The 26,864-nt window shown below is 39.7% G+C and overlaps 1 protein-coding gene across 4 annotated transcripts in view; it reads right to left on the reverse strand.

Annotated features, from left to right (window-relative positions):
- Positions 1-26,864, reverse strand: part of LOC140458122 (protein kinase C and casein kinase substrate in neurons protein 2-like) — a 109,958-nt gene that overhangs the window by 20,407 nt on the left and 62,687 nt on the right. For all 4 annotated transcript variants that reach the window (XM_072552227.1, XM_072552223.1, XM_072552224.1 and 1 more), the window contains exons 2-6: positions 24,182-24,285; positions 13,498-13,654; positions 9,514-9,749; positions 8,522-8,677; positions 720-892 (exon numbers count right to left, since the gene is read on the reverse strand). In XM_072552227.1, coding sequence (XP_072408328.1) covers positions 720-892; positions 8,522-8,677; positions 9,514-9,749; positions 13,498-13,654; positions 24,182-24,235 — 776 coding nt within the window. In that variant the 5' untranslated portion in view covers positions 24,236-24,285. The remainder of the gene's footprint in view (positions 1-719; positions 893-8,521; positions 8,678-9,513; positions 9,750-13,497; positions 13,655-24,181; positions 24,286-26,864) is intronic.

Below are 26,864 nucleotides of genomic sequence, written 5' to 3' on the forward strand. Positions count from 1 at the left end.
AATGGGATGGACAATTTAGGAAGACATGAACATACTGAAGCTCTTGGGCGAGAGGAGGAATCTAATACAAGCGGGGATCAATTTCAGTGTAATAGGCAAGACTAATATACTAAGAAAATAGTTCTTTTCAGACGTTAGGAAGCAGATTAAGTAGTATGACCACAAAGATGATAATCTCAGGAGTACTAGCACAGCCACATACTGGAAAGTGCAGAAACAATTAGTTTAGAGAGGCAAATACTTGTAGTTGTCCATTATTTTGGCTGATACTCCAGTTCAATTGTGAGTCATCACTGCACTGTCAAAGATGTTATCTGTTGGATGGCATGAATCTGCACACTTACCGACAAACTCAAGATGGAAATAAAAGGACCAGACACTATCTGAAGACAAATAGGAAAACTAATAGTTGGATTACTTAGGAACCTTCAATCAAAGTTAAAAAAATTGTTTTGTTTTATTTGTCACTTATCAGATTGATGTTTGTTGAATCTAGTAATAAAGACTATTTCTTTATACTGTTGTGATTATTCTTTAAAAATTTCACTGGCTTTAAGGTATTCTGGGACATCCTGGGGTTATGGAAGGTACTACACATATAAATGAAAAAGTTTCAGTCACTTAAAATGCTGCATACAAGTTTAGTTTGGAACTACTATAAATATGTAGTGGCTAAATTCCTCACACTTGACAAACAATGTTACATTACTGTACTTTACCTGGTCATAGAAAGGTCAAGATGTTGCTTCACCTCCAAAAGGACTTCTTGAAAAAAGTCTAGTCGTTTTTTTTCAAACTGCTGACACTGTTCAAACACTTGCTCCATGTTTTCAATATATTGTGGTGTGGATTTATTCAATTCATCCAGATTTTTCTCATACTTTTCCTTTGTCTAGAATGCAAAACACCTTTTTGTGAAATCCATACTAGCAAATGTGTCATACTTCAATTAGTATGATCTACGAAGTACAAAAGCAGGACTAAAATGTAATGGCTAGCCTGCAATATCCTAATATGCAATCTCTATTTCAATTCTAAGAAATGTAACCTTGTTTTAAAACTTGTGTGCAGCATTTAATAGCATGGCAAAAGAGAATAGATGGTGATCTTCATTACCTAAACAGAATCATGCAATCTTGCATACAAAAGCAAACTATCATGTTTCCAAAAATCTGAAATAAAAACAAATTCTGGAAAAACTCAGTCTGTTGAGATAGAAATAGAGTTCAGTTCAAGACAGATGACTTTTCTTTGGCGGTGATCCTATAACTCTCTTCCAGAGGCACACTTACCAATGTGATTATGGGCAGGGATAATTCTAGCAGTGTAGATTCGTAAGGCCAAAATTAGATACTTTGTTTTGCTACCTGGTGCAGACCAGGGCAAGTGTGGTGTGACACTTTTGTTATTAGATGTTTAAAAAAATCTTCAATACAGTCAGAATCTTTGGTTCTTTTGACACAAAAGGGGTTATGGTGAGTGAGTGTGTTAAGTAGAGCAAGCAGAGGCTTTTGTGGGCCTTGCCTGACTTGTGACTTCACGGAATTGCTCATTAAGGTCAAGGACTCCTGGAATCAAGCTTGTGTGAAGGGATATTACTGTGTCCCAACTTACGCTGAGACTCTTCTGCTTCAGAGGGGACAATCCTACAAATAGTAATGGAGATATCTGGGTCAGATTGATGCCAGACTTGTTTGTGGGACAGTTAATCCAATCTGGTCACCTGCATTACTGATATTCTATTACTATGCTATTAAGAATCAACTGTGCTGGGAATTGTCTGTAACTAACTCTTATCTAATGTCTGGGTCACGTTAAGTGACTGAGTGTTTCATTAGTGTTCTATAGTGATTTTTATTAATGGAATGGAGGGGTTTGCAGATTCCACAAAGTCAACTATACATTAAGGATCTGCAGTACGAGTTATACAACACAGAAACAGACCCTTTGGTCCAACTCATTCATACCAACCAGATGTCCTAAAACCTAAACTCTAGACCTGTTAGTGGTGACTGCTCCTCTTTCCTAAAGGAAAGGAATAAATGAGGTTTGGAAAACAATCCATTAGTTGCGATGGAAATTTTTCTTGCTGCTAACCCTTAAATTATCCAAATTATTTAATTCAATTTCATACAAATGAAGTAATACCGGTGTAAAAAATAATATACTCAAACTGCAGCAACAGAATGTTGATACCTTCTTACACTCTGCGTGCACTATTTTATGAAGGTCCCATTGCTCAAATATCAATTAAGGGGATTTTGCAAAGTCAACTGGATTGGAATTGTATGATTGTGCTTCCAGACACAACGTTGATCCTGATTTAACACTGATCACAAACTATTTAAATAATTTGGATGTGAGGATTAATGTCGACAAATCCTGGTGGGAACACAGGAGTAAGTGGTCAAAGACAAATGAGTCAGAAAATCAGTGCTTGAAAACAAAAAAAAAGTCCAAAAATATTTTGTGAAGAGGAACTATGGAAATATAATTCATGATCTAAAATGAATAGAAATGCTTGCAGGCCACTTCAAATGGATAGAATTATTAAACTTCAAGTAGACAGCATCGTTAGTTTATCCTTTATGTTCTGCTACTGTTAAGATTGTGGACCAAGGTATTTGTATGAAATCACCAAAGTGAACAATGCATTTCAAATGATCAAATACAAAGTGGTTATATGCAGCTTAGTTACGTTCACTGCATAAACAGACACTTGGTGGAACACCATTTAAGCATCACTGAAAAAGAGACATGCTGTAGAAGCCCAGGACAAATGCAAGAATGCCAAAATTTCAAAGGGAACAATAATTCATATTGAATGAAAAACAGGATATTGATTGGTTAACAGATGGACTCAGTTTGGCTGAGACATGGATTTCACCAGGAAACACTTTTTAAACTGAATATGCACAACGCCTGGGAAAATTTGTTTTAGGGCGGCACGGTAGCACAGTGGTTAGCACTGCTGCCTCACAATGCCAGAGACCTGGGTTCAATTCCTGCCTCAGGCGACTGACTGTGTGGAGTTTGCACGTTCTCCCTGTGTCTGCGTGGGTTTCCTCCGGGTGTGCCGGTTTCCTCCCACAGTCCAAAGATGTGCAGGTCAGGTGAATTGGCCATGCTAAATTGCCCATAGTGTTAGCTTAGGGGTATGGGTGGGTTGTGCTTCGGCGGATCGGTGTGGACTTGTTGGGCCGAAGGGCCTGTTTCCACACTGTGAGTAATCTAATCTACATAGAACCAAACCCTGCAGGTGAATACATGTAGCTTCTGGCAAGCCTAGATAACAGTAGTAGACTTGCCAAATGTAAGGGCATTTAAATGGTCATTGGATAGGCATATGGATGAAAATGGAAAAGTGTAGGTTAAATGGGCTTCAGATTGGTTTCACAGGTCAGTGGAACAGAGGGCCAAAGGGCCTGTATTGCACTGTAATAATCAATGTTCTATAAGTCATATCGCAAGCCAGACTAATCTTAAATCAGTTGTGAATAGTGTAATTCTTGATTGTTTAGCAGGGGTTGTCCCCAGTTACAATAAGACTTAACATTGAGCTTTGTAAGTACAGGATGGTTGAGTCTGGCCAGTACTTCAACTGTTATGAAGAGTCAATGGGAGATGAGTACAAGATGAAAAGCTTTGATACCATGCACAGTAATATTAAGTATTTAAAGTTTCTGTACAATAAGTTGTTGTAGAATGCTCTTGTTTAGAAAGCAGGCGACTGACTCACTGATTTTTTTTCCTCAAGGCTGAATTAGAGAAGATTTGCGATAGATAAGAGTCCAGGGTTATGTTCTGTCAAATAAGGTGGTTTGAAAACCACAAGTAAATCAGCCACAATCTTATCAAATGATAGTGCAAGTTTCAGAGGGTAAGTTGCCTACTCTGCTCCTATTACAAGATATTACACATCATATTTTAGTAAAAATATTATTATTTTATATACTCAAGTGTTAATTTCACTCTATCCCCATTTTCCCAAATCAGGGAAGATCACCCACAACATGTTTGATCAGTCCCTCTTCTCTCATTACAAACCACCCTTTTCTTTCCCCCCTTTTCTTCATTCAGAGAATGTGGGCTCTACTGGCTGAGTCAGCGTTTATTACCATTCTTAGGTGCCATTAAGAATATGGTGTCGAGCTGTCTTCTTGAATGGCTGCAGTCCACTTGGTGTAGACACACCAAGAAAGCCAATAGGGAGAAAGTTCCTAGATTTTCATCTAGTGACAGTGAAGGAACAGCAATATATTTCCAACTCAGCTTACTGAGTAGATTGGAGGTGAAATTACAGGTGATGTCCCAATTACCTGCTTCCTTGTACCATTGAGAAAATGGTAGTGGTTGAGAGTTTGAAGATGTAGTTGAAGGAGATGGTATAAACTGCTGCTGCATCTTGGTGATGGAGAAACTTAATGTGCGTGGTGCCAATCAAATGGGTTGATTTGTTCTGGATTCTTGTTTAGGTGTTGGAACTGCATGTATGCATGAAAGTGGGAAGAATTTCAACATACTCCTGACTCTGATATGTAGATGATGGGCAGGCTTTGGGAAGTCAGGTGGTAAATTTAACCATAAGATTCCTAATGTCTGAACTGCTCTTGTAGCCACCATACTCATATGGCTAGTCCAGTTCAGTTCAGTTACTGGTTAATGGAAACCCTGAGAATGTTGACAGTGGGGGATTTAGCAATGGGAATGCCATTGAGTATCAAAGGGCAATGGTTATTGCCTGTGGATTGAATGTCATTTGCCATTTGACAGTCCAAGCTTGGATACTGTCCAGGTGCTGCTGCATTTGGACATGGATTGCTTCATTATCCGAATAGCTGTGAACAATGCTGAACTTGCAGCATCCGCAAACATCCCTCCGCCTGATCTTATGAAGGTCTTTGATGAAACATCTGAAGGTGGATGGATCAGAATTGTCCTGAGAGGAGATCCTGGGGCTTGATATGACCAACCTTCAACAACCACAATCACCTTTCCTTTAAATGAGGTATGGCTCTAACAGTTCCCTCTGATTCTAGTTTTGCTTGGGTTCCTTTATGCCACATTTGGTCACACATGGCCTTTATGTCAAGGGCAGTCACTCTCAACCCAGTTTTGGAGTTCAGCCTTTTTATCCATGCCTAAACCAAGGTTCTAATCAGAGTAGGAGCCAAGTGGTCGTGGTAAAATCAAACTGAGCCAGATTATTGCTAAACAAGTGCTACATGACAACACTTACAGCCCTTTGCATCACTTTACTGACGATCAAGAGTACTCTCATGGGCAATAATTGGCTGGGTTGGATTTGTCCTACTATGTCTGTATAGGGCACACCTGGGGAATTACCTATATTGTTAGGTGGATGACAGTGACTTAGCTATAGAATAACAACTTGGCTGGGGGTGTGGCAATTACAGTAATGCAAGTCTTCAGTGCTATTGCCAGACTTTAGTATCCAGTGCTTTCAGCCATTTCTCGATATCATGTGGAGTGAATCAAATTGGCTGAAAACTAGAAGCCCTGGAGAAACTCAGCAGCTGATGTGTGGAGAGAAACGGAGTTAATGATCTTAGTCCAATATGATTCTTTTTGACCGTGGACATATGTACTGTTAGGGTCCTATTCAGTACTTATGGCTGAAGATTGTTGCAAATGCTTCAGCCTTATATTTTACAGTGAGACATCTGGTTCCCCCATCATTGACAATGAAGATATTTGTGGAGCTTCCTTCTTCACTGAGTTGTTCAATAGACAATCATCATTCCCACTGAGCAGATTGCAGAGCTTAGGTCTCATCCACTGGGTGTGGAATTGCTCAGCCCTGTCTATCACTTATGGCACATAAGTATTCCTGTTTTGTAGTTTCATCAGGTTGGCAACTCAATTTTATGTATGCCTGGTGCTACTCCTAGCTTAATGGTAAAGGTAGAGAGGGAATATGCTGAGCTATGAAGTTGGAAATTGTAGTGTTGGCCTCCTGATGGCCCACAATATCTCAGGCATGCCCAGTCTGAAGTAGACATCTATTTGAAATCTATCCCATTTAACACAATTGTAACATTGAGGATTTTGTCCTTTTTTTGTGGAGACAGGACTTAATCTCTGAAGGGTAATGCAATGGATACTTGCATCTTTGGCAGGCAGATTGGAGGGATAAAGTTCTTGCTTTGGTTCCCTCACCATCTGCTGCAGACTCAGACTAGCAACTGGGTCCTTTAGAAGTCCCTCACACAGAATACATTTACTATCTTTGCCACTCTCAGCGTTCCTTCCAAGTGGTATTGTACTTGAAGGAGTGGATGGGGGTGTAATGTGATATTCACCAGCACGTTTCCTTGACTGGGTTTACTCCGAGTCCAATATACTTCATGAGGTCCAGGGTCAAATGTTGAGAACTCAAGAATAAATCACTCCTGACTGTACACCATTGTGTTGCTGCCACCTCTGCTGGGTCTATCCAGCTGATGGAACATGATATAGCCAGGGATGGTGATATACACAACACTGTCTACAAGGTCTGATTCTGAGAGTGTGACTATGTCAAGGCTGACTAATCCGTGGGACAGTGCTTCCAATTTTGGAACAAACCCACAGATGTTAATAAATAGAACTTTGCAGGGTTAACTGGGCTGAGTTTGCCATAGTCTAGGTCAAAGAAAGATGATCCTTTTGGTTTCATACCTTCCACTAATGTTTACTGATTTTATTGCAACTTATTAGGCGATTTCCAATCAAGAGTCAACCACATTTTAATTCAATAAAAAATTGGAGTTAAAGGTCCTATGACCAAAGTATTGTTGACATTTGTAAAAATCCATTTGGTTGACAAATATGTTGAATCACGTGCTAGCTAGACTAGGTAAAGATAGTAGATCTATGAATCAAATGATGTAATATATTTGCGAGAGTATGGTGAACTGTCACTTTAAAGGTCCGATCACATGATTATAACAATGATGTAATTGGCCATTTGTAGGGATAAACAGAGTCTCTATGACCTTGCATCAACCGTTAGTTCTATAAAGCATTGGTCTAGCCTTGCAAAATTGGCTCAGTGGTTGGCTCTGCTGCTTTACACGCCAGGGACCTGGGTTCAATTTCAGCCTTGGGCAAGTATCTATATGGGAGTCTGCCAGTGGCTCTGGCTTCCTCCCACAGTCCAAAAATACACTAGTTAGGAGGAGTGGCCATGCTAATTTGTCTGTAGTGACTAAGTATGTGCGTATTGGAAACAGTTGAGTCACACTGCACTACAATCCTCAAACACTGTTGAATCACTGTTAATGTTCGGTTAAAGATCAGTCTGAAGAGTTGTCCTTGCAGGTTACCAATGGAAATTTTACAGCTTTAATAGGAAGAACGTGGTTGGAGAAAATTAACTCAAGTGGGCTGAAGTAAATCACTTGTCAGATTCTAAGTCTGATCGATCACTAATTCTAAAGACGCAGGTCATTGTTTTAAATGAGAATCTGGGAAGCATGAAAAAGATACCTGTTAAATTGAAAATCAAGGATGAGCATCAAGCAAAAAAACACAAAAGCTAGTTGATTGTCTTATGCAATCAGACCAAAGGTCGAAGCAAGGTTAGACAGACTGTTTATCCCTCCAAATAACCAATGACATATTACATTACATGATTGGTCTTAATGTGACAGTCTGTCTACTATACTTACACAAACAGAACTAATGGTTTTTTATTTATATAACAACTGACAATTTTATTCCATACTTTTTTGTACTGAATTCAAAATCCACCATTTGCCGTATTGGGATTCAAAGCATTACCTGGGTCTCCACTGAAAGTGCCATTAAGCCTCCTCCAGCTGCCCAAACCTCCTGTCCAAAGACCCTCTTCTAAATCCCAGCCCTATGCAATCAATCAGTCAGTCAGCAGCACTTCCCAAACCCTCATCCCACTAAATATCTGAACCCTGGGTTACAGTGCTGCACGTGTCCACAACACAGGCTCGAGTATTGCTGGCTCAACCCAAACACCACCATTCTCCACAAATTCCCAAAGAACAAGTTAGGGCTATGCAGTCTCTGCTGTATTCCCCTACCTGCCAAATGCTGCAAAGAAGAATCAAACTCAAGTGCTCTCCACTATCAACCAAGATCCCTGGTGCGATGAGAAGCAACTCCCAAAACTGCTACCTACCCCATTACTGGCAAGGATTTTCCAGACTATGGGAACTTTCTCCTTCCACAGCCAAAGCGAATGGAAGTCAGAAAAAAATTAAAAGGAAAGAATTTCATTATCCAGAAGATGCAATTCTGCCAAATGATAAAAATTTCCAATGCCTGGAGATATAACTCTGAAAGGGTAGTATTGCTGCTTTGCCAGAGATTTACATTGTCACTTGAACATATCTTAAATTTCAAAATATGTATTATCCTGCATTATTGTAGGACTATATACCTATCCATTACATAGCAGCATAATCTAGGAAACTGAAGTGGCTGCACATTCCACTGTGTCATCCATTTTGTTCCCATGAGTTAGTTTCAGAAAACTTACTACCTTTTGAACATCCTGCTTGGACTTTTCTACTTTATCCTGCACTTTCTTCAATTGTTCTGGATTTGCACTTGAATCAGCTTTGCAGTTTGATTCTCTGGATATTGCTATTTTCTCTTCTTTACAAGCTGCATGATAAGCCTTCTTGGCAGCTTCCACCTTAAAAAAGCAAAACAAAAAAAAAGTTGTTTCATTAAAAACAACATATTTTAAAACTTGCAAGGTATAGTTCAAATAACAAATGTAAAAGATCAGTTATAATTTAGCAAATATCAGTTCATAAATTATAGCACTGATCAAATTATGTCTGACAACAAATAAAACTATGGCAACCATTTTTTATATATCAGATATGTTTTTAAGGCATTCTCAAATGGTTTTCTTTGACAGGCTACAGTGAGAATTATATTGAGTATACAGCACAGAGATAAGGGTTACCTTCCACTCTATTTACTTCATCTCATCCAGTTTTGGTTTGTGAATCATTCCCTTCTAAGGATTTGCTTCCTCCATTTTAGGGTGCATAATATGTTAAATTCTAGCATTGATGCAATGTGGTGTCACTTCGGACTGACACTGCTGTTAAAGCATAATTTAAGTCAACACCAAATCTGACATTGGAGGTCATTCCATTCTCTTTCACAATCAGTTTGTGATTTGGTATATAGTGGATTTAATTTTCTTCCTACCCTAAACATGTAGAATAGCTTTCCCCCACCTTTTCTAGCCAAAGGAATTGAACAGGAAACTCACTGGGTAGTCCACTTCCTTAAATTTTAATCTAGCTCAAAAATTGTCACCTGGGAGGTAAACCAAATGATTCTAAGTCTGTAAACAGACTGGAGCAGAACAACCTTTGGATTTCTCTCCCTTTTGGCCTTCGCTTCGAACCTAGAAACTCACTTCAAACAGGTTGCTTGGAATGTAATTGTAAAGATTTATGGAATATTAACATTTATCAGCCTAACTTTGACACATCATCTGTTACTCCGTACCTCCTTTAATTTTTTGGCCCAAGGTTTCTGTGCTTTACGAAATCCATCCTCTGCCTCCTTTGTTTCTTTGAAGTTTGCCATCATTTGCTTGTGGTAGGCCTCCTTCTGCCAGTTCTTGACTTTTTCAAAGTCTTCATTCATCAATGCACACTTGACCTCTAGATGCAACTCACTGACTTTCTCTGCTTCAGTCATTAACGCCATCCATGCTTTCTCTAAAGTCCCATACTGTGGTCCTGTAAATATCACATGTCAACAAAGGTCCAAGCACTTCTGTGAATTATATTGATACTTGCTGAAATTTATGTATTAGACATTTAAGTTCTATTAAATTTAGCAAATACAAAATTTCATTTCTATTAAAAATGCAAAATAACAACGATTTCAACAGAAACAACAAAAATGGAATCTGTACAAGAAACAATTCTACTCAGGCCTCTGAGGAGCAGCAGCTGATTTCGTCAGTAAGACCAACTGAATATTTATACAATTTTTAATGACACAGTTTGTAAGGTCTTTATTTTGTATTTATAGTTTGTAAGTGCAAAAGTAAAGAAGTCCACAGCTGAAGGGCCCTGGAGTAATTATTATTATTTGATTGAAGGATAATGCAAGGGTTTAATTGAGAGGGGCAAGTCATGAAAAGAGAACTCAAGACAGCGGTGTGCTCCTCTTGGTCTGTGTGGGAATTCAGGCACAGTTCTAGTCCCTGAGATCAGGCCATGTCTCTAGTTATGAGCTCCTGGAAGCCCATGTTTTGGAGCTAGGGAATCTGTGGAGCATGACCAAGACTGAGAGTCAAGTTCTTTTTATTAAAGCTAAGGGGAAAACCCCATATCTTAGAATGAGACTTTTCATTCAGTTCTGCTTCATTTTGGGTAGTTCTATTAAAACACTTGGATGAACATTGTATATAAAAACAAGGGGAGAGTATACAATAAATCTAAATTAACTTAGACTAATTGAGTTAGTGATTGTCGTGAATCAGAAGTGTTGGTATGAACTCTGAAGAGGTTACTTAAGTCGAATATGTTTAAACTCAGGTGCACGATAGCTCAAGACAGAAGTTCAGAATTTACAGTCTAGCAGTTAAGTCACTGTTATCTTAAGCCTATTGAGGTGTTAGGAAAAGATTTTTTTCTGTGACATGAGTACTATAAAAGGGGTGTCTTTGGGGAAATAACAAGGGTTTATATTGTTGGAGCTAGTAAAAGTGTGTTTTGGAATTAATGGGACTATACTTTTATTATATGTTGAAAAGTCTTTGAATTTGTGCTTTCAGTCAATAGCATGGCTTGTTGCATTGCATTTCATCTTAATTTAAATTTGATTAATAAACTTCCATTAAAACAAAAATTGGCAACATTGTGAACTTAAGTTTCTACTTCATTAAAACCAAAATAAAGCAAAGTATGATAAAGCGCAGGTTTCAGTCTGGGACCTGACTTGTCTAGTAATGACATCAGCCCGATTACAGCAAAACTCATCCTCTATCTGTAAGAAACTGTATTTTAATATCTGAAAATAACTCAAAACAATATGAAAGGCTTTCCAATTTCATGCAATTGTTCAAGTATTCCAATTTCAATTAGAGCATAGCCAGTTGGTGATCAGGATTTTATTCTGGGAAAAATAATCTTGAACCAGAGTAAAGGATTATGAAAACTGATAAGTTTCAAATTCCCAAATTAATTGCAATGTTTTGATAAATAACACTATTTACTAGCATAGACCAGATCTAAAAATTGAAGTTCTAAATTGGAGAAAGGCTAATTTTGATGGTATTAGTCAAGAACTTTCAAAATCTGATTTGGAGCAGATGTTCGTAGGTAATGGATCGGCTGGAAAATGGGAAGCCTTCAGAAATTAGATAATGAGGAGTCCAGAGACAGTATATTCCTGTTAGGGTGAAAGGAAAGGTTGGTAGGTGTAGGGAATGCTGGATGACTAAAGAAATTGAGAGTTTGGTTAAGAAAAAGGAAGCATATGTAAGGCATAGACAGGATAGATCAAATGAATCCTTAGAAAAGTATACTCCTACTGCCTTTATACTCAAGAGAGAAATCAGGAGGTCAAAAAAGGGACATTAGATAGCATTGGCAAATAGAGTTAAGGAGAATCCAAAGGGTTTTTACAAATACATTAAGGACAAAAGGGTAACTAGGGAGAGAATAGGGCCCCTCAAAGATCAGCAAGGCAGCCTTTGTGTGGAGCCATAGAAAATGAGGGAGATACTAAACAAGTATTTTGCATCAGTGTTTATTGTGGAAAAGGTCATAGAGGATAGTAGAATGTAGGGAAATAGATGGTGACATCTCGAAAAATGTCCACATTACAGAGAAGGAAGTGCTGGATGTCTTGAAAGGTGGATAAATCCCCAGGACCTGATCAGGTGTACCTTAGAGCTCTGTGGGAAGCTGGATAAGTGATTGCTGGGCTTCCTGCTGAGATATTTGTATCATCGATAGTCACAGGTGAGGTGCCAGAAGACTGGAGGTTGGCTAACGTGGTGCCACTATTTAAGAAGGGTGGTAAGGACAAGCCAGGGATCTATAGACGAGTGAGCCTGTCGGTGGTGGGCAAGTTGTTGGAGGGAATCCTGAGGGACAGGATGTACATGTATTTGGAAAGGCAAGGACTGATTAGGATAGTCAACATGGCTTTGTGCATGGGAAATCATGTTTCACAAGCTTGATTGAGTTTTTTGATGAAGTAACAAAAAGGATTGATGAGGGCAGACCAGTGGACGTGATCTATATGGACTTCAGTAAAGCGTTCGACAAGGTTCCCCATGGGAGACTGGTTAGCAAGGTTAGATCTCACGGAATCCAGGGAGAACTAGCCATTTGGCTCAAAAGATAGAAGACAGAGGGTGGTGGGAGGGTTGTTTTTCAGACTGGAGGCATGTGACCAGTGGAGTGCCACAAGGATCAAGGCTGGGTCCACTACTTTTCGTCATTTATATAAATGATTTGGATAGCAGCGTAAGAGTTTTAGTTAGTAAGTTTGCAGATGACACCAAAATTGGAGGAGTAGTGGACAGCAAAGGTTACTTCAGATTACGATGGGCTCTTGATCAGATGGGCCAATGGGCTGAGAAGTGGCAGATGGAGTTTAATTCAGATAAATGTGAGGTGCTACATTTTGGGAAAGCAAATCTTAGCAGGACTTATACACTTAATGGTAAGGCCCAAGGGAATGTTGCTGAACAAAGAGGCCTTGGAGTGCAGATTAATCGCTCCTTGAAAGTGGAGTTGCAGGTCAATAGGATAGAGGCACTTGGTATGCTTTCCTTTATTGGTCAGAGTATTGAGTACAGGATTTGGTTCGGCCACTGTTGGAATATTGCGTGCAATTCTGGTCTCCTTTCTATTGGAAGGATGTTGTGAAACTTGAAAGGATTCAGAAAAGATTTACAAGGATGTTGCCAGGGTTGGAGGATTTGAGCATAGGGAGAGGCCCTTGAGCGTCAGAGACTGAGGGTTTACCTTATAGAGATTATAAAATCATGAGGGGCATGGATAGGATAAATACACAAAAAGTCTCTTTCCTGGGGTGGGGAGTCCAGAACTAGAGGGCATAGGTTTAGGGTGGGAGGGGAAAGACATAAAAGAGACCTTGGGCAACTTTTTCATGTAGATGGTGGTACGTGTATGGAATGAGCTGCCAGAGGAAGTTGTGGAAGCTAGTAAAATTACAACATTTAAAAGGCATCTGGATGGTTATATAAATAGGAAGGGTTTGGAGGAATATGGGCTGGGTGCCAGCAGGTGGGACTACATTGGGTTGGGATATCTGGCCAGCATGGACGAGTTGGACCGAAGGGTCTGTGTCTATGCTGTACATCTCTATGACTGTAAAGAAAGTTTCAAACAACATATCTGGCCAACAAATTAATTTAACTGACAAAACTTTAATTGACAATATAGCCCTCTCAGAAACATTAGGCATGTATAATCACAGGGTTTAAAACTCCACCTTTACCTTTCTCTAACAGCTGCTTCCACTTTTTGGCCCATTCTGAGAGTTGTTGTGCATAACCCTTCTCTATCCGAGCACGTTCATGGAGACAAGTCATGAGGTCGTTACAGAGTTTATGGCCATCATCAAAGCGCTTTACAGTACGCTTATAGTTTCCAACCTATAAATATCAGGAAAAATTGATCAACAGTGCTACATAATAAAATATTGCTAATTAGAGAAAAATTAATTGAATGCTAACTGCATCAAGTTAATACAAAGTGTCAGCTTTGGCTCAGTTGTAGTACTCTTTAAATCAAAGTGGACATCATGCTCATCAGCCTAATCATAAAATGTATTAGTGAGTGCCACACAGTTGCATACACCATCTTTTGGAAGAGATGATAAACCAAGACCACATGCTACTTTGATAGGTGGACATGATAGATCCAATGTTGAAGTTGTGTAGGAATGAAATCTTTCCAGTGTTTCGCCAATTTTCAGCTCTCAAACTACATCACCAAATAAAGCAGTTTATCCTTTTCTTAAAAAATCTCATTGCTGTGCCCAAATTAGCTGCTGTTCATTGTAATAGTGCATAGAATCTTTGATAGGAGGGGGCAGGCAGGGTCTTCATTCCATGACTTACCTGAAAACACTGATTGCCTTTATAAATATTTCTCTGAATGTCTTTAAGCTATATGATTAAAAATATTTCTGAATCTAGTAAATAATACAACACATGATTACAAAGAAGTAAATGGCAGAAATATTATTTCATAAACATAGTCTTAAATTCTGGTTTTATTGATCACTTAAAATATTTGCTGATGTTATAAGTTGAGGGGGGGTTAAGTTGGCTGTGCTCTATTTCACATTCAGTTTGCAACATCAAGTATTTTTACTTCTTTTTAACACTCAGCTATCAGATTTTAAAACACAGAACTTGTCAAATTAAGGAGCTAATTACAAAACTATCTTGAATGAAAGGAAGCAGAAGTTTATTATTAACCTTGAGAAAAAATAATGAAAGGTGGCAAACAGAGGAGCAAAAATTGTTAATAAGGTAGTAAGTTTAAAAAGGAGCTGGTACAGATATGATGAATGGAATGACCTCCGCCTGTCCAGTAAAACTCTCAATCTATGACTGACAGACAGAATGAAAAAATCTCATTAGAGTGTCTGACATGAGATTTTTAATTGGGAGTCACATCTATAGGAGTAGTAATATTTATAGAGATCACTGGAATTCTCAGCAAATGACTTTTCTTAAAACAAGAATGAGAGAGAGAGAGAGAGAGAGAGAGCGAGAGCGAGATTTATACTCCCAAAAATCTGGCGCCATTGTCTAATTGTAACTCTTCATCTAAATACACGCAACTAATTATACGGACATGCAGTAAAGCAAGAGACGATGTTGACTTATTTGTCCCATTTCACCATTAGATAAAACAGTCACTGCAGTGCAATGGTTTCATTTATTCCACATGGGCTTCCAGGACTTGCCTCAATCTGTGGTCAGGTATTAAGTTCAATTGTTTTAAGCTCCTTACTTACTTTTTAAGAAGCATGGAAAGGAGTGTCCATATTTACCATTATCATAACAAAATTATGTAGGGATGATGGCTAGAGCAGCATTTGTTGACCTCCTCTAAGGAGGTGGCAGCAGTGAGCTGGCTTCCCAAACTGCTGTAGGCCATAAGATGATAATACATCTACAACATTTAGCAAATGAGTTCCAATATTTTGAGCAGGCAATAATGAAGACGATATTGTTCCAAGTCAGGAATGTGTTGAGATTGGAGAGAAACTTGCAGATGATGTTGCTCCCATGTTTCTGCTGCCCTTGTCCTTATGGGTGGTGGTGGTTTTGGGTTTAGAAGTGCTGTTTGCCAAGCCTTAGTGATTTTCTGCATTGCAACTTATAGCTGGAACAGAATGTGGCCATTATACATTGCATCCACTGCTGTTATCACCAATCTCAATCAAGCGAGTGCTTTGTCCTGGATTGCATCATACCTCTTATCAGGAATCCTGATGAAGGGCTTATGCCCAAAACGTTGTTTCTCCTGCTCCTTGGATGCTGCCTGACCTGCTGCGCTTTTCCAGCTCCACACTCGACGACTCTGAATTTGTGAACAGGACATGTTTGGGCAATTTTCCACATAGCCAGACTAACGGCAGCATTATTGCTATTGATACATTTTGGCTTAGGGCATGGTAAAGTCCTAGAGCTCAAGTCTTCAATACTATTGCCAGAATGTTGCCAGTGGCTTCTGCCATATCATTCCAGGTGATATCAAGAAAGTGGCTTGAGATGGGCACGTGTGGTGCTGGAAGCCTCAAGGTGACAAAATGGACCATTCACACAACACCTCTGTATAAGGATGGATGAAAATGCTTCAGCCAAGTGTTTTATACTGACCTGCTGGCCTCCCCTATAACTGAGAATGAGGATACTTATGGAGCCTTCTTTTTTTGCTAGCTGTTTAATTGTTTGGTACCATTCACAACTCTAAGTGGGAAGACTGCAGAGTTAAGATCTGAATGACTTAGCCTGTTTTATTGCAATTGCTTCTACTACTTACTACAAAATAATCATGCATTTCATATGAATATTATTGATTTATGTCCAAAAACTCTCCTTTTCTAATGTATTCTGATGCAATTCCTCAGTTTGACAGTAGGTGCTTTAAATTGATTGAGAAAATTACAGTGCTGGACAAAGATGATGTCCTCAAAATGTCAAGGTCAAAATTCTTTGGTTAGAGCTAAAGGGGAGAAAAAAGGTGTCATTACACCATGGGGTGCATCTATAGGCTACCAACTAGTGTAATTAATGCAAGATATTTAATCAACCTGTTCAGAGATGTTTTTATAGGTCGCCTGGCTCAGAGGTAGGGACACTACCACTACACCACAAGATCCTTCTCAACGAAGGGAAAGAAGACAGGGAAATTACCTTCAGGTACTAAAACTATACTCCAGTAACAACTGGGAATTATAAACAGCATGAAGGCCAAGGAAACAGAGTATCTGAATTGTGTTCAGGAGAATCTTCTAGAATGCTCTCACCAAGAGAGGAAAGAGGCATTGCTGCATCTCACTCTGAGGAACAAAGTGCATCAAGTGTCTGTCGGGAATCACTTAAATAAAAGTGATTATAATAGCTCAAGGTTTAAAAAGTGTTCCGTTGAAAAAAAACACAAGCAGCAATTAAAATAAAAACACTTCAATTAAAGAAGGAAAATTTCAGTGGGATGAGAACAAACACTGTCCAGGTAAATTTGAATTGAAGGTAGGCAGGCTTAACTGAAACTGAGCATGAGGAAATAGTCCAGGAACTGCTGCGGAACATTTCTACTGAGGGGGAGCAAGCTGTTCTTAGACTTTACATCCCAGGAGGCAGCCTTTGGCCCATCTTGACCATGCCAGCAAAAATAAATTTGACTACACTAATCCTATTTTCAAAAGATTGGCCCACTGCTCTGGAGGCAATGGCAATGTAAGTGGCAATATCTAAATATTGCTGAGGTGTTACGAAAGATATCTTGACTCAATCATTTTTTCATGCAAAGAGTTCCAGACTCTCATCACCTCGCCTTCTACTGTTTACCTTAAATCAATTCAAATTAAATATTAACTCACAGTAGGGCAGAGCAAAACCAGAACTTCCTGAAGAAAGCAAGAGACAGAAGACATGATTTGGAGATGCCGGTGTTGGCGGGGGTTGTACAATGTTAAAAATCACAACACCAGGTTATAGTCCAACAGGTTTAATTGGAAGCACTAGCTTTCAGAGCACTGCTCCTTCATCAGATGGTTGTGGAGTACACAGTTGTATAAAACAGAATTTATAGTAAGTTTACAGTGTGATGTAACTGAAATTATACATTGAAAAATGCCTTGTTTGTTTATTAAGTCTCTCATCTGTTAGAATTACCATGTTAGTTTCACTTCTATCACAAAACTTTTTCGTTTTTAAAGAAGTTACATTCTCAAGTGAACTTTAACAATTGGTGTCAGCCCCTTGTGTGCTGTCTGTGCCATAAGGTTTAGACTGATTCTAATCTAAAAAATGAATTAACAGAATGTGTGTGTGGGGGTGTGGGTGTGGGGGGGGAAAAGAGGGAGGAGGAGGAGGGGTTGTGTGTCTGAGTCTGAGAGAGGGTGCACGTGTGAGTGTGCATGTGCATGTGCACGCGCAAGCGCACTCACATGAGTGCCTGTGTGTGCGCGCAAGTGTGTAGGACTGCCTGTATGCATGTAGGAGTGTCTGTGTGTATATCGTGCAATGGTGGTCACCTGTAGTGTGACGTGAACCCAAGGTCCCTATGGGTACCGAACTTGGCTATCAGCATCTGCTCAGCCACTTTTCGCTGCTGCCCGTCCTGAGGTCTGCCTTGGAGGTTGGTCACCCGAAGGTCCGAGGTCAAATGCCCTAGACTGCTGAAGTGTTCCCCAACTGGGAGGGAACACTCCTGTCTTTTGATTGTTGTGCGATGCCCATTCATCCGTTGCCGCAGCCTCTGCTCAGTTTCGCCATTGTACTATGCCTCAGGGCATCCTTGCCTGCAGCATAGGAGACAGACAACGTTGGCTGAGTCACATGAGCACCTGCCACGCACATGACGAGAGGTGTCCCCACGTGTAATGGTGGTATCCATGCCCACACTCTGACAAGTCCTGCAGCGTGTTCCGTGACAGGGTTCTATGGAGTTGTCCTGAAAGCCGGGCAGTTTGCTACGGACAATGATCTGTTTGAGGTTTGCTAGTTGTTTAAAGGCGAGCAGTGGAGGTGTGGGGAAGGTCTTAGCGAGGTGCTTATCCTCATTGATAATGTCCTGCAGGCCGCGAAGAACATGGCTCAGTTCTTTGGCTCCTGGGAAGTATTGGACAACGAAGGGTACCCTGTCTGTTGCAGCACGTGTCTGTGTCCTGAGGAGGTCATTAAGGTTCCGTGCTGTAACACATCAGAACTGGCGGTCGATAAGTTGAGCATTGTACCCCATTCTTGAGGGCATCCCTGAGCACTTCCAGATGCCCGTCATGTTCCTCCTCATCTGAACAGATCCGGTGTACACACAGGGCTTGTCCATAGGGAATGGTTCTTTTAATATGTTTTGGGTGGAAGTTAGAGAAGTGTAGCATTGTGAGGTTATCTGTGGGTTTACGATAGAGTGTGGTGCTGAGGTGTCCATCCTTGATGGAGATGCAGGTGTCCAAGAAAGAGACAGATAGTAGAGAGTAGTCCATGGTGAGTTTGATGGTGGGATAAAACTTGTTAACATCATTGCAGTTTAATCAGTGACTCCTCACCATGGGTCCCAGAGGAAGAAAATGTCGTCAATGCATCTGGTGTTTATAGTGTTGGTTGGAGGTCCTGCATAGAGAAGTCTGTTCTAACCTGTGTAATAAAATGTTCACATACTGGAGTGCAAATTTGGTCCACATGACTGTTCCATATGTCAGGATGAAGAACTGGTTGTCAAAGGTGAAGATGCTGTGATGAGTTGTCAGAGACGGGCAGTTGTCGGTGCTGAGTACTGAGGCTGGTGCCACTATGCCGTGATTGTGGGGGATGCTGGTGTAGAGTGCTGAAACGTCCATTGTGGCGAGGAATGTTCCCAATTTGATTGGTCAGTGGGTGCTGAGTTTCTGTAAGAAATCTGTGGTGTCGCAACATAAGCTGGGCAAGAGTAAGATTCAGCAGTACAAGCATATATACTAGAGTCATAGAGATGTACAATATGGAAACAGACCCTTCGGTCCAACCCGTCCATGCCGACCAGATATCCCAACCCAATCTAGTCCTACCTACCAGCACCCGGACCATATCCCTCCAAACTCTTCCTATTCATATACACATCCAAATGCCTCTTAAATGTTGTAATTGTACCAGGCTCCACCACTTCCTCTGGCAGCTCATTCCATACCACCCTCTGTGTGAAAAAGTTGTCCCTTAGATCTCTTTTATATCTTTCCCCTCTCACCCTAAACCTATGCCCTCTAGTTCTGGACTCCCCGACCCCAGGGAAAAGACTTTGCCTATTTACCCTATCCATACCCCTCAATTTTGTAAATCTCTGAGGTCACCCTTCAGCCTCAAAACAGCCCCAGCCTGTTCAGCCTCTCCCTATAACTCAAATCCTCCAACCCTGGCAACATCCTTGTAAATCTTTTCTGAACCCTTTCAAGTTTCACAACACCTTTCCGATAGGAAGGAGACCAGAATTGCATGCAATATTCCAACAGTGGCCTAACCAATGTCCTGTACAGGCGCAACATGACCTCCCGACTCCTGTACTCAGTACTCTGACCAATAACGGAAAGCATACCAAATGCCTTCTTCACTATCCTATCTGCCTGCGACTTCACTTTCAAGGAGCTATGAACCTGCACTCCAAGGTCTCTGTGTTCAGCAACACGCCCTAGGATCTTACTGCTAAGTGTATAAGTCCTGCTAAGATTGGCTTTCCCGAAATGCATTTATCGGAATTAAACTCCATCTGCCACTTCTCAGCCCATTGGCCCATCTGGTCAAGATCCTGTTGTAAGCTGAGGTAACCCTTACTAGATGTCACATTTATAAAACAAGCTGGAGAGGATAAGATTTGGCTAAGGTATTGAATATTTTGCAACAATTGTTTTGAGGAAAACCCTTTCAACATCACTGTAAAAGAAGTCATTGTGACTAAATGATACTGGGAAGGTATTAGAAAGGCTGGCTATACATCAAGCTGATAAGCCACCAGAACCAGATAGGACACAACTGAAAATACTGAAGTAAAGAAGGAAATCAGAAATACTATAATCTTCCAAACTTCATAATGTGCAGGAGTGGTGCCAGAGGACAGATAATTGTGAAGTATTACACCCTTGTTTAAAAAAAAGGTGTCACAATAAACACAGCCACTATACAGCTAAGACAGAGGTGAGAAAACTTTTAGAAACAATGGTCTGAAACAAAATTAAGAGTCACTTAGCCAAGTGTGTATAAATTAAGGTGTTATCCTACACATTTAAAGATAAATTGCATGTAACTAATTCTTTGGGATTTTTGGCTAAGCTGAAAGCAAAGGCTGATTAGTGTGTTATAGTTAACACAATATACATGGACCTCCAGAAAGCATTTGATAATGTGCCCCATTATAGCTCTGCCAGCAAAGCTGAAGTCCAAGAAACAAAAGGGACAGTTTCAGCATCGTTACAAAGTTGGATGAATGATAAAGGTACAAAGGTTAGCAATAAAGAGTTGTTTTGCAGACTCAAAAGATATGTTCTCCAAAAAGGTCAATACTAGGACCACCACTACTCCAGATGAATTTGTTGACTATACATAAATTTGGAAGCATGAGGAGTTGTGCAGGAGGACAACGATAAACTTCAAATTGTCAGGCTGATGGAATTGGTACACGTTGTGGATGGAATCTATTTTTAAATGAGAAGTACAATGAGAGATAAATGTTTAAAAAAAAGGAAAATTCTAAAGAAGGTGCAGGACAGACAGACCCAGAGTGTATCTAAGGAAATTATTGAAGGAGTGCCAACATGTTGGCAAAATAATTAAAAAGGAATTCAGAATCTTGGGTTTGATAAACAGATGTACAAAGTCTAAAAGTAAGAAAATTATCATGAACCTTCATAAAATGGTCAGCCTCAAATGGATTATTGTGTACTGGGTAGGGGTGCAAAACAAATTTAAGAATGGTTCAGTCATGATGCGGTACTTCAGTTACTTGATTTGAGAAACCAAGGTTGTTTGCTTTAGAAAAGAGAGAGGGTTGGGTGGAGATTAATTAGAATTGATTAAAAATCAGGAAGGGTTGACACTGAGTGCATAGAGTGAAACTATCCCCATTGATGGAAGGGTCAAGAACCAGAACAGATCTATCAGTTACAGTCAGACTCATACAGCATGGAAACTCCAGTCCAACTAGTCCATGCCAAACATAATCCAAAACTAAACGAGTCCCACCTGTCTGCTCCTGGCCTATATCACTCCAAACCTTTCCTATTCATGTATTTATCTGTCTTTTAAGCATTGTAATTGTGTCCATATCCACCACTTCCTCAGGACGTTCATTCCACATACGAACCACCCTCTTTGTAAAACATTTTCCTTGTGTCTTTTTAAAATCTCTCCCCTCTCACCTTTAAAATATGCTCCCAATTTTTGAGATTTCTCATCCTAGGGAAAAGAAACCAACCATTAACCCCATCTATACCCTCATGATTTTATAAAACTTATGAAAGGTTAGCCTTGAACCTCCTACCCTCTAACAAAAAAAAATGTCCCAGCCTTTCTCTATAACTCAAACCTTCCATACCTGCAACATCCTGATAAATCTCTTCTGAACCCTTTCTAGCTTAATATCCTTTCTATAAGTGGGCAATCAGAACTAGACAGTTCTCCAGAAGAGGCTTCACCAATGTACTGCACAACCTCAACATGACTTCCCAATTCCTATACTTAAAGGACTTAGCAATGAAGGCACACCTTTTTAACCATCCGATGACATAACCTTCGAAGAATTATGCACCCGAATCCTTAGATCCCTCTGTTCTATAACACTACCCAAAGCCATACCATTTATTGTAAGTCCTGCCACTGTTTGTTGTACCAAAATCAATACCTCAGTTATCCAGATTGAACTCTATCTACCATTTTTCAGCCCATTGACCCATTTGATCAAGATCCCTTTGTAATCTTTGAAAACGTTCTTCTACTATTCCACCAATTTTGGTGTCATTCACAAACTTACTAACTATGCCTTCTATATGCTCATCCAAAAGTGGTTAGCACTGCTACCTATGAGTGCCAGGGACCCGGGTTCTATTTCAGCCTTGGGCGACTGTCTGTGTGGAGTTTGCACATTTCTCCCTGTGTCCGTGTGGGTTTCCTCCAGGTGCTCCGGTTTCCTCCCACAATCCAAAGATATGCAGGTTAGGTAAATTGGCCATGTTAAATTGCCCATCGGTTCAGGGATGTATAGGTTAGGTGCATTAGTCAGGGGTAAATGTAGGGGAATGGGTCTGGGTGGGTTACTGTTCGGAGGGCTGGTGTGGACTTGCTGGGCTGAAGTGCCTGTTTCCACACTGTAGGGATTCTATGATGATAATAAATGACAAACGAAGGAGTGCTCAGAACTGACTTTTGTGGAACACTGCTGCGGACACGTCTCCGGTCTGAAAAGCAACTCTCCACCACCATTCTGTCTCCTGCAATTATGTCAATTATTTATTTAATTGGCAAGCTCACCCTGAATCCCACTGAATGACAAACAACCAAAGGAGAAAAATGCTCTCTATCCAATAAATGGTTAGGGTCTGGAATGCCTTGCCAGAGTGTGATCCCTATCCCAGGCCCAGGAGGCCCAGGTTCAAGTCCCACCTGTTCCAGTGGTGTGTAATAATATCTTTGAACAGGTCGATTAGAAAAATAAATTACGAAAGAAAAGGTTTCCAATCATGGTTTTCAAAAGGGAATTGGATAACCCCTGATGCAAAAACAATTTAAAGTGTTATAAGAAAATGGTGGGAGAGTAGAGTCCAGCGTCAGCTCTAAATGATAGTGACAGGATTTATGTACATTTATAGTTCAACATTTTCACTACATACAATTAATCTAAATGAGGAAACTCAAGACAAAGAATCTTTTTAGTTTTAATAAGGTTAATAGCAAGATTGCTCCAACTTTCATAGAGAATTGGAATTTGGGCTTCTTCACTACTGGATTTATTTTAAGTTCTAACGAGAGAGCAACAGACACTGATTTTGGATTTGTATTGCCAATTTGTTTCAGCATGTGGGCTCATTTTACATAATCTAAGGGGCCTAACGTGGGCATGACCTGCACAGAAACATTCGGGTTACATGTAGCTAGCTTATGATGCTGTACTGATCATTTTGGCAGTTTGAAACACCATAATGCTGTTTGTTTATATAAAGGTGAGAAATACAGTGTCATCTTTTTAAAAGTGCATATATAGTTTCAAATCTACTGAATAAGCTGGGATGAAAATATCAAAGGTTTAAAATCACAATACTAAACTGTTTGATGGTTACCGAAAAAGGAAATAGCCAAAATGGCTATGAGACAGTTTTGGGAACTCAAGAAGCTGCAACTTGCAAATATTGATAAATATTCTTTCCTCGTAAACCTTAGTCTAATCTTGCTACCAATAAATGAAGCAATGTAACTGCACCTTTTTAATAGTATTGATCAACTGTTTTTCTGCACTTCGTGCAATAGCAAAAAATTTAGCAGTGTTGTAGATTATTTTGGTAATAAAAGCAATGATCCACAGAAATGGCTCTAGAAAACAATGAAATAGAAAAGGAGTAGATTTTGATTCAGCTGCTTTAAATATATAAATCAACTTTTCAAATGCCTTAATACTAACACAAGTATCATATACACAGTTATCTATCCTTCAGAAGGCCAAAATGATATTTTCTCTAAAAAGGCATAATCCTCTTGATGTACATGTCTGGTTATAAAATCTTAATCCAGTTCAAAGTTCATAATTAATACTGTTTTACTTGTCCTGCCCCTTTTATTTTTAAAAAGATAGAACCTTGTGCTATAAATTGCAAAAAAAATTCACAGGTTCAAAGCCCAAAGTTTGCAAAATCAACCAGACTAAACAACATAGAACAAATGAAAAACGATGAAATAGGGTGGAAGACTACAATGAAATCATACCTCCCAAAAGCTATCACTGGGTGCTTCAACCACAACTGATTCATCATACGACATGGTTGTGTTTAGAGTGCTTTCCAGATCTGACAGTTCGCGATCTTCCAAACCTAAAAAGATTGTGAAAATTAAGTTTTAGTGGAAACATCAGAAAATAACACGAAATACTTTCCTAGTATTTATTTTCTAACAGAGACTTTCATTATTTAAGCAAAGTTGGAGCTACTTAGACTATAAAATATAAGAGCAGAATTAGGCAAATTAGCCCATCGAGTCTGCTGTATTAAAAGTAAACAAAAGTGGCAGTAGTCTGCTGTAAAAGTATTAGTGGGACTGATTGTGCTTTGCTACTTACATGGAAATCAAACAGCAACTTATGTGCAGTGAAAGGCAGGAAACGCATAAATTTTTATTGTTCTTCAGGTATTCACTGCAGGTACAAATTGTTATGCATAACTAAATAGATTTCATAAACAATACTGCAAACTGTATCAATACAGCGCAGTACTGACATTCATAGCCAAACACAATAGATGGGAACATTGAAGTTCAGATTATCTTTCTCATTTCCCAATACAGGAATAATAATGGAAACATACATGACTAAGTATTTCCTCAATCAGGCATTGATGATGAAACCAAGAGAAAGTGGCAATCAGGCAAAATGCAGAACTTTGGGAAGTTTGCTGATCCAGAATATAGAAGGACAGTTGGCAAACCATCAGGCCATCTTCAAAATCATTCTATTTCCCTCAGGTTCAAAAAGCTCCAGGCCCAAGAGACTTCCCATCTTTGCTGCTCCAGCCTGCACTTAAGAGGATAAATTCTGAACCAAAAATCCCTTGCTGCATAGATGGAGGTTTGTAGTATATTATTTTTTGGTAACTTGGTTTGAAAAGTGGCAGAAAAATAAGTTTTTAGGTTTAAGTTTGATGAAGCTAACTACTTTTTTTTAAAACAAAGATCAAAAAGACATTACGAGGAGTGAACTAGATAGGGCTTTTTCAAGAAAGCATAGGGCTTATGTTTAATGGCTCCATCAGGTATCTCAGTAGCTAATTGCTGAAGGTTTACAAAGCTAAGTTTTATGATACAGGAAAATATAGCCAGGGGTCACTAGTAGGCTGAATTCAGACTAAGGGAAGTTCTAGTAGTTGACAGAAGTCTCAGGTATTTAATTTGTAGTAATCTCCAGGCTGACAGTTGATAGAAATCTCCAGAATAAAAGAATAGGAAAAAAAAAGTCTTCAGATCATCAAGGATGAAAAATGTCTTATTTTCCTTCAGTAGTCAAAGGAAGGCTAGCTACAGAGTCATTTATATAGGAATTAGTTGTGGTACGTTATTGAAGCTGAACGTTTGTAATAAGGATTGCTGGGGACATATGTAATACATATATATAGCATTTTAATTTTTTTGTGTAATAAGCTTGTTTTCTTTCGTGAAAAGCTCTCTGGCAGCTTTTTGTGAAACAAGGGGCCAGAACAAGTAATGTTAAACATACTCCACAACAGACACATTTGGAATCCATGCATTAGAACCCTTTGACCTGGAAAAAGTTGGAAATATCTCCATCAAGCACATCTTTGCTTCCCCTCCATTCTCAGCATTCCACTGGGATTATTCCCTTCATGACACACTGGTCCACTCCTCCTCCATGCCTAACACATCTTTACTTACTCATTCCTGGCAGCTTTCTATACAAGCGCAGAAGGTCAAACACTTGCCCTTTTCACCACCACTTTCGTCAAACACACTATGTGAAGTCATGCTTTAATTGTACTTTGTATTATGAGCAGCAAATACAGCAGAGTAGATTGAACACTCTCCAATTCATCAGCAAGACCAAACACAGACTGCTTTGAAAAACATCTCCAATTTGTCCATGAAATTGATCTTGACCTTCCAGCTGATTATCATTTTCATAGAATCTCAGAAGCATAGAAGCCTTTCAATGTGCAAAGAGGGTCTTCAGCCTATGAGTCTGCACCCTCTGAGAAGCATCCAGACCGAGCAGCAACCCTATCTTCGCAACCCCGCATTTACCATGGTTAGTCTACCTAGGATCCACACCCCTGGACACAGTGGAGCAATTTAGCCTGGCCAATTCACCTAACCTGCACATCTTTGAACTGTGGGAGGAAACCAAAGTACCCAACAGAAACCCACGCAGAGACAGAGAGGATGAACGAACTCTCCACAGACAGACAGTCACCCAAAGCTGGAATTGAACCAGAGTCCCTGATGCGGTAAAGCAGAAGTGTACATTTATTTGACTCGCCAGTGAAAGCAAGAAACGTTGTGGATGCACTGACTTCAGCCTGACAACTAAATAGGCACAGATAACAGTTGTTCAGGTTTGTCCTTCAGAGAGGACTTCGTGGAGTCTCCTTTTGTTGGTAATCAGTCGTGTTAAATTATGCTTGGAATGGATAGATTTGCACTTAATTTCTAAGTTATATTAAGGGATGGGCGATCTATTTACTTTAAACTTGTTTATGTATATTACTAATCTTATTTTTTTCTTACTTTTTTTGCTACTTTATCCTGAGTTGCACACATTTGTGGTGCGACCTTAGCTAGGAGGAGTTAAGAGGGTGATTGGGATTGTTAGTAGGGTTTTTGGATGTGGAGGTGCCTTCTATGAATGGGGGTAAATTCCTCTAATCAGTGCCTTAGGCGCTTTTTT

Source organism: Chiloscyllium punctatum, chromosome 32 (genome assembly GCF_047496795.1).
Source record: "Chiloscyllium punctatum isolate Juve2018m chromosome 32, sChiPun1.3, whole genome shotgun sequence".
Taxonomy (NCBI): domain Eukaryota; kingdom Metazoa; phylum Chordata; class Chondrichthyes; order Orectolobiformes; family Hemiscylliidae; genus Chiloscyllium; species Chiloscyllium punctatum.